The sequence below is a fragment of the Callorhinchus milii genome, unplaced genomic scaffold (assembly GCF_018977255.1).
Source record: "Callorhinchus milii isolate IMCB2004 unplaced genomic scaffold, IMCB_Cmil_1.0 Scaffold6, whole genome shotgun sequence".
In the NCBI taxonomy this organism is placed as follows: Eukaryota; Metazoa; Chordata; class Chondrichthyes; order Chimaeriformes; family Callorhinchidae; genus Callorhinchus; species Callorhinchus milii.
In genome coordinates, this window is record NW_024704747.1 from 1,362,243 (window position 1) to 1,372,626 (window position 10,384).

At 47.9% G+C, this 10,384-nt stretch overlaps 1 protein-coding gene across 1 annotated transcript; it reads right to left on the bottom strand.

The window, feature by feature from the left end:
- Nucleotides 1–1,426: 1,426 nt before the first annotated feature.
- Nucleotides 1,427–9,026, bottom strand: si:dkey-91i10.3 (cytochrome P450). Its single transcript, XM_007909260.2, has 10 exons — nucleotides 8,946–9,026; nucleotides 8,341–8,575; nucleotides 5,966–6,156; nucleotides 4,644–4,843; nucleotides 4,309–4,506; nucleotides 3,727–3,890; nucleotides 3,233–3,399; nucleotides 2,640–2,721; nucleotides 2,061–2,255; nucleotides 1,427–1,604 (listed from the first exon to the last, which is right to left on the bottom strand). The coding sequence occupies exons 2-10, from the start codon at nucleotides 8,566–8,568 to the stop codon at nucleotides 1,488–1,490; spliced, it is 1,542 nt and encodes a 513-aa protein (XP_007907451.2). The 5' UTR covers nucleotides 8,569–8,575; nucleotides 8,946–9,026; the 3' UTR covers nucleotides 1,427–1,487.
- Nucleotides 9,027–10,384: the final 1,358 nt, after the last annotated feature.

The following is a 10,384-nucleotide window of genomic DNA, read 5'->3' on the forward strand; positions in this document are numbered from 1 at the left end:
TCCAGTAGTAAAGGCCGTGTCTGTGTAATAAAGAGGCAACATGCAAACCCTCACTGTCTCTGCCTCTCTTTCTGTTCCGTTTCAAACATACCCTTCCTTGACCAGGACCGCCTGCTTCCACCTCCGCCACATTGCCCGCCTCCAACCGTACCTTACCCCGGATGCAGCCGAAACCCTCGTGCATGGGATTCTCACCTCCCGCTTCGATACTCCAAACCCCCTCCTCGCCGGTCTCCCCAGCTCCACTATTCAAAAGATCAGCTCATTTAGACTCTGACACCCGCATACTGTCCCCAATCTCCCCAATCAAACACCGTCCCCACATCTCCCCAGTTCTGGCCCCGGCTCCACTGGCTCCCCATCACCGAACGGTCGACTTCAAGATCCTCAAACTCCTGTTCAAATCTCTTCACTCCCTGGCACCTCTCCGACCTCCTCACTCCACCACCCGGCGCCTCCGCTCGACTGGCCCCAGCTCCTGCTTGTCCCTCGCACCCTCTGCCCCACCATCGGAGGTCGTGCTTTCAGCCACTGCGCCCCGAAACTCTGGAACACTCTCCCTCAATACCTCCGCCTTGCCCGCTCCCCTTTTTCAAGTCCCGCCTGAAAACCCTCCTCTTCGACCGGGCTCCACTCCCCACCCACCCCGCCCCCACACCGGCTTGGAGTTGGGCTCCGTCACTGTTAAGTGCTCTTGAGAATTCCCCACATGGAGGGCGCTATATAAGTGCAGTTTATTGTTGTTTATTGCAGACGGATACACTCCTGTGGAATTTCTCAGGCGATTCCAGGATAAGGACAGCATCAAATCACCCCCCCCCCCCCCGCGCACACACCCCACCCCCGTTTCACCTTCATTGAGACGTCAGGGACAGAGTGGCCCATTCCCCCACCTCCAACCCATGAACTGTTCATCTACGATACGAGGATAGGTGGGAGCGTGAGCTGTGAGGATGACACACAAAGAATGCAAAGGGAAATAGAGAGGCGAGGTGAGTGGGCAAGAGGGTGGCAGATAAAGTGTAACGTGAAGTTATTCTCCTAGGTAGTAAAAATAGAAAAGCAGATTATTTTCTAGAGGGAGAGAGACCGGGTAGTGTTAGTGTTCAGAGGGATTTGGGTGTCCTTGTACATCAGTCATAAAAAAGTTAGTTTGCAGGTGCAGCAGCAACTAGGAAGGCTAATGCCATGTTGGTGATCGTTGCAAAAGGGTTAGAGTACAAGAGTAGGGAAATCTTGCTGCAGTTGTATAAGGCCTTGGTGAGACCACATTTAAGAAAGGACATACTCGCCTTAGAGGGGGTGCAGGTTAGATTCACGAGGTTGATTCCATATTCAAGACTGAGATTGATAGATTTCTAAAGGATAGAGGGATTAAGGGATATGGGGACAGGGCGGGTAAATAGAATTAGGTTAGAAGATCAGCCATGATCTTATTAAATGGTGGGCAGGCTCGAGGGGCCGAATGGCCTACTGCTCCTATGGTCTTATCTCCTATCAATAAACTGCAGGTTCATGGTGTCGCCTGGGCAGAGCAGTGTCCTGGTTTTCGCCGTTATTCTTTTTCTGGAAGGATCCGGCCTCACTTCGAAGCGATTTATCAGCTACACGTATAACAGAGAGAGAAAGAGAGACAGGATTAACTGTCAATTAAAAATAGCTGTTGACATTGAGAGAAGGTTGAGGGGAGATTTAATCGAGATGTTCAAAATTATGAGGGGTTTTGATAAGAGTAGATAGGGGAGAAACTGTTTCCACCGCGGGTGGGTTGGTAACCAGAGGGGAGCTGAGGATACAATTTTTTTACCCAGAGTTGTTATAGTTTGGAAGTTCCTGCCAGAAAGGGTGGTAGAAGCAACAATAGTGTTGACGTAACATTTACACAGCGCCCGGCAAAAAGCACGATGGGCCGAATGGCCTCCTTCTGTCCTGTAAGACTCTTATCATTCTATGAAGTGGACTTTAAGTATGGCGGGTACCTATTAAAAGGGAAGTCCCTTAAGTCCCAGGTATCTATTAAAGAGGAAGTCTCCCAACGCACAGGCTTCTGTGTCTCTTACCGTGCTTAGCACAGAGTACATCTCCAGCTCGGCCACTCGCTTGCCTATGCAGGTCCGTAACCCGAAGCCGAACGGGATGGAGGAGAAGGGATGTTGCTTCTTGCTCTCCAGCCAGCGTTCCGGCTTGAATCTTTGAGGCTCCGCGAAGTTACAGTCCTCGTACGAGACGGCGTAGTGGCACAAGTGGAAGAGGGTCTGTGTTGGACAACGGGAATTAGTGCCTGTCGCGGCTATCGCTCTCCCTCATCCCACCCCACGCGCCCCCACCACCCCAACAATCACAACAGTGGTTCAACCCATTCGATCTCATCTCAATCTCTTGCCCACAAAATCCACAGTATGTCCTACAGTATATTGGAGTCTCGTAGCATAGCAGTTAGCGCCTTCGCTTGCAAGCGAGAGGGGCCAGGTTTGATTCCCGGGCAATCTGCAGGAGATTTGTGAGACAGTTGCGTTGGAAGGTTCTGCCCTCAAGAAACTCTAATGGAGTAAATTTATGGGGAGGTGGTGTGTGGGCTGTCTGCTTCAGCCCAAATCGTATCATTCATTCTGTAATACTTTGCTGTAAATTTCACTCACGTTTTGAGGGAAACAATAATCTCCAACCACCACCTCCTTGTCCACTGTGACCCGGGCGTTCCCAGGCACAACTGGGTACATCCTGTAATGAACCGAAAGCTTCACATCATTACCAACAACACGGGAGAAGCCGAAATGTCAGCCTGTCTCGGTTGTTAGTCCTTGGGTTCAAAGGGTTGTGAGTTCCAGATCATCCCAACCTTGACAATCAACAATATGTATTTAGATAGCATCTTTCGGGAGGACATCCCAACGAGCAAAACACCTGTGCTTGATTCCGGGGGTGGGGGAGAGATGGCAGGGCAAAATGTTGGGCAGAGTTCCTTACTCCTCTGTTTACCCAGTGGTAAGTTAGTCGATCGGCGGATCGCTTTTCTGGGGTTAATAATTCCTTATAAAAAATAATAATTTGGTCACTCAATCCATGATTGGGACGCTGCCGTGCGCAACTGGCTGCCGCGTTTCGCCCACAAAACATACAGTGAATTCACTCTACGGTATATTCTGTGAAGCCCTTTGAGGCGACTCGAAGACTATTATTATTACTAATAGCGTGAGGATCTCTCTCCACCCCCCCGAGCCCCTGGTCTTACCGCAGTGTCTCCTTGATGGTGGCCTTTAGCAGAGGCATTTTGCTGAAGTCGCTGGTGGTGGGGATCTGTTCCCCAGGATGCAAGCTTGAGATCTCTGTGTACAGCTTATCCTGGATACTGGCCTCTCGTGCCAGGTTATACAGCGCCCAGGAAATTGTGTTGGACGTCTGAAACACAGCGAGGTTTAGGAGGAATAAGAATAATAACAATGATAATCCTTGCATTTGATTTAGTATCTTATCAGGTCTTTGAGAAGTCTCCCTCGCTTGCTTCAAGATGCGTCTCAAGACTCTCCTCTTCGACCAATCTTTGGGTCACTACCCTCCACCCCCTTCTGATCCCAACCCCCATCTCGGGTCCAAATCGCTGATTGTAATTTGTTGTTGTTGTTGAGACATTCACTGCAGTTCCCAGGGTATACTGTAAAGCGTAGTGACTGTGTATCTTTTCTGGGAGAAACTGACGGCTTGTATTGAGGAGGTTAAGGATCTTACTGTATCCACGCCGGCCAACAAGAGCTCAGTCAGGCTGCCGTAGATTTCGATGGGGGTCATTTTGTTGTTGGACAGGAGGTGAATGAGATACCCGTCCTCCAGTGGCAGCCCCTGAGCTCTCCACTCCTCGATCTGGGCGATTTTCTTGTCCACCAGTTTCTTGGCTGTAACATTTGGAAAGAGCAGAAAGGAACAAGCTGGATTCACTCACGTTGGGATTTTGTTCACGTTAGAAGACGTGATAAGATGCAATATCAAAATGCAAGGATTATTCACTCTCTCTCTCTCTTTCTCTCTCTCTCTCTCTCTCTCTCTCACACCCTCTCTGTCTCTCTCTCGATTTCTCTTTCCCTCTCTCACTCTTTCTCAGCTATGAACTCATGGACAAGGTGACTAAGAATATGGTTTAACTCTCTTTCTCTCCCTTTGTTTCTCTCTCTCTCTCTCTCTCTCTCTCTGTTTCTCTCCCACCCCACCCCCTGGCGAACCAAAAAACAAGAGCTCTCCCTGGATTTGGGGATGGGTGGATGATAGTGGGGTGGGTGGAACGGGATCAGAATAGTGAGTAACACAGCGCCTCACCCACAAAAAACAGATAGTCCCAGGCCTTCACAAACTTCTTCCAAATGGACAGGTATGGCCACATGGCTTTGGGGAAGAAGATCAAAATGGCTGAGAGGTGAAACATCTCTCCCACGGCACTGATGAAGTTCTGGGTCTCCTGGGGCACGTTATCCGCCAGGCATCCAATCCTCGTCCCAAAGAGCACCATAGTGATCGCTGTGGAGAGCGCGGAGACAAAATCCGTTACTAGGTCACTTAAAGTTACTCCATGCCCCCTCCCCACCCCCCCACCAACACACCACCACCCCCACCTGTATCAAACGCAAGGATTATTATGATTATTATGTAGGTACCTTCGAAAGCAAACTTGTACAATTCGTTGGAGAGATCCTTCACTGTTACGCCGTCTCCCTGGCTCTCTCTCAGTCTCTCGATCTTTTTGACAAAGTCGCTGACCACCTCGTTGATGGCCGGGGCGTAGTTTATCACCGCCTTCGGTTGCAGCAGCTTGGGGTTCAGCATCCTGCGCATCTGGTACCATTTCAGCCCGTACCTGGAGCCAAGCAACATTCACACACAACTGCTTCTATTGACGATCTGCGCAGTAGTGACACTCTTGCTTGAACCACAGTCTGAGGGATGGATTATGACATGCAAAATCCTCGCTCCCCCCCCCCCCCCCACCATTTGATGAGACGTCGCAGAGCTCTTCACAGAATATAATGTAAAGTGTAGTGACTGTATATTCTTTGGGTGTAACTCGGTACTTAATTGCACACGGCGGTGTCCCACAAACAGTTGTGGATTGAGTGACCACATTTTTAAAAATTATTATTATTAAGAGGGACTATTACCCTCCCCTCCCCTCCCCCGTAAAGAGAAGATGGATTAAGGAGGGGGCCAGGCGGAGGGATTGAGGGAGAGAGTTCCAGAGTTTCGGGGCTTAGTGGCTGAAAGCACGGTTGAGTAGAGTGGACGAGGGACAAGTAGGAGGCTGGAGCTAGTCGAGCGGAGGCAATGGGTTGTGGGATAAAAAGGTTGGAGAGGTAAGGAGGGGCCAGGGAATTAAGGTATTTGAATACGAGTATCTTGATAAGTAAATCAAATAGGGAAGTCACAAGAAACTTCTTTACCCGGAGAGTGGTGGCAAAGTGGAACTTGCTGCCACAAGGAGTATTTGAGGTGAATAGCATAGATGTATTTAAGGGGAAGCTAGATAGGTACATGAGGGAGAAAAGAATAGAAGATTATGCTTGAAGGCTTGAGGAAGGGCAGGAGGAAGCTCATGTAGAACATAAACACCGGCATAGACTAGATGGGCCGAATGACCACTTTCTGTGCTGTATATTCTGTGTAATTCTGATCTGTTTTGTGGTAGGGAGCCTGTGGAGCCTGGTGAGTATGATAGGAATATGGAGTTTAGCACAATACAATATAAAATGACGTTTGTTTAGTTCCTTTCATGTCGGGGTAGTACGGATCAACATGTGGACGGCGGAATTTTGGATTAGCTCAATTTTGTGGGTAGTGGAGCTGGGGAGTCTAGCGGGGAGGGCATTGGAGTGTTACCACACAAAAAAATTGGACCTTGAAGGAGGTGAGGGGTGGGTGCAAGGCGGTTGGATTCAGGGATGGAGTTCCAGAGAACCAAGAAAAGTCTGCAAGCAATACTCACTCGCAAAGTGGGCCATAAGCATGTCCACGGAGCTCCCTGTACTCTCGCCAATGTGGCATGTATGACCGGAGAGGGTACTTGCCCTCCTGTCGCAGGATCTGCTCGATCAGCTCCGCATTGGCTACGTTGATCACAATCAAGGGCCCAAATTGGGATTTCCATATAGGCCCAAAGATCTCCTTGTGCACAATCTTCAGTGGGAGGAAGGGACAGAGGCAATAAAAGGGGAGAGAGAGAGAGACACATCGGCATCAAATAATAATTTAGAAGGTTATGTTCATAGGCTTAGTTAAGGAAAGGCAGGAGGAGGCTCACGTGGAGCATAAATGCTGGCATAGACCAGTTGGGCCGAATGGCCTGTTTCTATGCTGCATATTCTATGTAATTCTGTCTATGTAAACAATAATAATACAAAAAATGATTATCAGAAATGATGTCCTAAATATCACATCACTTCTCTTATGAAATGTCACAAAATTACACCATATATATATATATATACACATATATATATTGGATTCCCGTGGTGTATTGGTTAGAGCGCACGGCTCGCAAGCAATAGGAGCCCGGTTTGATTCCTGGTTAGGGCAAAACCTTTCTTTGGCCTTTCACTGCTCTGTGCAATTGGCTGCCGCGTTTCGCCCAGAAAATACATAGTCAATCCACTCTAAGAGTATATTCTGTGAAGTGCAACTCCCTGTGTGAGTTCAGGTGCCGATGTGGGGGATTGAACCCACAACCTTCTGATCCAGAGGTGAGAGCGCTACCACCGAGCCAGGCTGACTGCACTCTTCTCCACTCCAACAACAACAAGATTGCATTCGTATAGCGCCTTTCACGTCGGGAGGATGTCCCAAGGCGTTGGACAGCATCTCAGACCCTAGCTGGGGTCAGGGGGGAGAAGGGAAGGGAGGGGAAGGGGGAGTGACCAATGGCATGGTCGTAGAGTAGGGCTTTGAGACGGAGGTTAAGGAGAGGGCGAGGCGTTCAGGAAAGACAGTTGAGGGTTGAACAAGATCCCTAGGTTCCTGACTGGCTTGGTGAGTTGTAGTTTGCAACCATGGAGGTTGATGCTGCCAGAGCCTGAGGTGCAGAGGCGCTGGCGCGAGCCATTCAGGAGGGCCTCAAGTCTTGTTCACTGTTGGACGTTTGCCCTCGTCCAGGACTTGATGTCCGACAGGCAGTCTGTCAGGACAGCGGTGGTCCTGGAGTTGAGGGTGGAGGCAGAAAGATAGAGTTGGCTGTCATCCGCATACATGTGGAAGTTGACCCCATGTGGATGACAACAAAGTCTTGCCAACTGGCGCATAATACTCTGCATAATTCAGTAAGCAAAACAGTCACGTTTAGCGGAGTGCCCCCCAGTCTCTCATTGTATAATAAATTTCAGGTGTTTTTGTGCAGATATCATTAATGGAAATTGCAGACTGGTTTGGTGAATATGGAGCATAGCATCCCGCAAACTAAATAAACAGTTTAACACAGGGTTAGTAACCTCTGTAGTCAAGAGGTCACTGACACAACTCTCCCTGTATCCTCCACCTCTCTTTCTAATTCTCTAGAATTCTTTCTGTGCTGGTCAACAATCCTCCGCAGTAATCCAGCCATTGACCTCCTGGCTGTTTACAGGACTTTGCTGAATGCAAGTTGGCTGTCAAGGTGCATGCCTGCATGGGGTGTTGAGAGAGAGAGAGACAAAGAGAGAGAAGCTCAGAGAGAATTAACATTATTCTTCGGAATTAAATGACACTTGCCTGAGGGTATTTCGTTCCGATCTACATTTCGCACATAAAAGACACATTCAGCCCACTTTACAGTGTATTCTGTGAAGCGCTTTGAGATGAAGTGATAAGGCGTTGTATCAAATATAAGGATTATTACTCAATCTACTGGAGCACATTCCTCTTAAGAAATAAAGCGAACAAAGATGACCAAAGGGACGGTCAAACACTCGTTACCCAAACCTTCTCTCTCTCTGTCTTGTTCACATACCTTTGTCTCTTTCTCTGCTTGTATCTGAAACCTTTCTCTCCCTCTGTCTTGGTTTCTCTCTCTGTGTGTCTTGTTACTGAAACCTTTCTCTCTCTCGGTCTTGGTGTCTCTTTCTCTCGCTCTCTCTGCCTTGTTACTCAAACCTACTCTCTCTCTCTCTCTCTCTGCTTCTTGGTCGCCAAACTTGTTTGCCACTCAAACCCTTCTCTAGAATTCTGTCTGTCTTGTTACATAACTTCTCTAATCTTCGTTCTCGTTCCCCAAGTCTTTCTCTCTATTTCTCTCTCTCTCCCACTGTCTTGTTACCCAACTGTTTCTCTGTCTGCGTATCGTTCCCAAATCACCCCAACACCTCTCTCTCCCTCTCCGTTTCCATCTCTTACCTGCAATTCGTGCGTTTTCAATAAGTAGCCTCTCAGAATGTTCCAGTAGATGCCAGTCAGCAGACCGTAACCTGGGAGATCCTGAATAGTTTTCAGCGGGGTCGGTCGCACGTCCAGATCATGTTCAGCAGCGGCGCGAACGCTGGATCTGTAGCGCAATCCAAATCCCTGGAAATTCGGGGCAAAGGCTGCCCTGAGTGAGCGACCAGCAGCCAAACCCAAAGCCATCACAGAGCTGTGGAGGGGAACTTCCAAATCAACCAGTGCGTTCAAAAGGCTCCTCTCAATTACTCTCCCTTTGAATCTCCAGCCTCTGCCAATCCAGTTTAGTGCATTCCAAGAAGCCCTTCGATTGGAAACCAAGTTATTTATGGACTGCAAAGTTTTGCAAAACTCAGAGATAGAGAGAGAGAGAGAGAGAGAAAAGCTAATCCAGAGATCAGAGAAATCACAGCCTCATTTTCTCTCTTCAGTTTGTTTGCTTCAGAGTTTCAGACTGAAAGTTTCACTTTCAACCACTGGCTACGAAGCAGTGAAGAGGAAAGATGAGAACGATAAATTAATGTGAGTCAATTAGTGATTATGTGTTTTTTTTCTCCACGTACCTCTTTACTTAAGCGATACAACCACCACCAAGTTACATTTATATAGCCTTGCAGATCAGGGGACGTTTCAAAGCTGTGACACCAGTAACCTTGTTGTCAGCCAAGTTGGCTGATCGCTTTGTGATAACAACCCCGTAAAAGTACTTGGGTCAATAATCCATGACTGTTTGTGGGATATTCCTGTGAGCAATTGCCTGCAGGGTTTTACAACTCATACAGTGCATCAGCCATATTAAATGTATGGTCCCAACTGATTTACGTGAGGTTATAATATATGAAGCTATAAATATCAACAACTTGCATTTAATATAGTGTCCTCCAGGTAGGGTAGTGCTTGCATTTGATACAGTGCCTCGACAGAATGCATTCTGCTAGTTGACTTACAACCGGCTCCCTACTTACCGTGAGATACAGCGGCGTGCGGAAACTTGCCCTGGAACCGAAGCCAAATGCTGTCGCTTGCAAGGTGAGTGCTCTAACCACCGAGTTACACCACCCAGAATTATGATGACATCAGTGGAACGTGGCAGCCAGTGGACCGTGCACACAAACAGCGTCTCACAAAGCCATTGGAAGCGAGCCACCGATTTTATTTGGGAGATTGTTGGCCAGGACCCCGGGAGAGAGAGAAACTCCCTTCTCTTTTTGAATAGTCCCGCGGGACCTTGAATTTCCATCTGAACAGCCAGACGGGAAGTGAGGTTTAACTCCTCATCTGAAGGACGGCACCTCCGATAATGCAACACCTCCCTAGCACTGCAGTGGAGCGTCGGCTTAGACTATGTGAATCCAAGTCCTGACGTAACAATAATAATCCTTGCATGTGATACTGCGCTTCTCACGGCTTCTAGACGTCTCGAAGCGCTTCGCAGAACAGACTATAAAGTGAATCGACTGTGTGTATTTGTGGGCAAAATGCGGCAGCCAATTGGGCACAGCAGTGTCCCACACAGTCGTGGTTTGAAGTGACCAATTTATTATCGTTTTATTTTCTTGATTATCATCAGGCGTGTGGAGTAAGGAAACGCAGGGGCTTGAACCCACAACCTTCTGATTCAGAGGTGAGCGAGAGCGCTACCACTGAACCAGGCTATATATATATATGATAAAGACTGCTTGTAATCAACTTTGTTGTACGATTCCCAAATAATGCAATGAATTGTATGACCGCTGTCATATGGAAGTAACCAAGGATATAAAATTAAGCAAGAAAGAGTTAAATGTGTGCCATATAGTAAAGCTGGGGCCCATTCTTTGACCTCCTCCATAGACGTCAACAAAGGGAAGAAATGTACAACTTGTTAGATGAAGTAACTTACATTAAGTAAATTATAAAAGGGAGATCATCTCCTTCTTCCTCTGTTCCTGATCCATCCGACATTTTATAGAACTAACACATGAGCTGATTTTGATTTGATGGATTGCATGATATTGCACCT

Bases quoted from the DNA above. Each gene is read 5' to 3' on its own strand.
- si:dkey-91i10.3 (XM_007909260.2), bottom strand. From the start codon at position 8,568: ATGGCTTTGGGTTTGGCTGCTGGTCGCTCACTCAGGGCAGCCTTTGCC. The intron at 2,722-3,232 runs GTAAGACCAGGG...GGTTCATTACAG, and splicing joins ACCATCAAGGAGACACTGCG to GATGTACCCAGTTGTGCCTG. The intron at 1,605-2,060 runs GTAAGAGACACA...TTATACGTGTAG, and splicing joins TGTACTCTGTGCTAAGCACG to CTGATAAATCGCTTCGAAGT.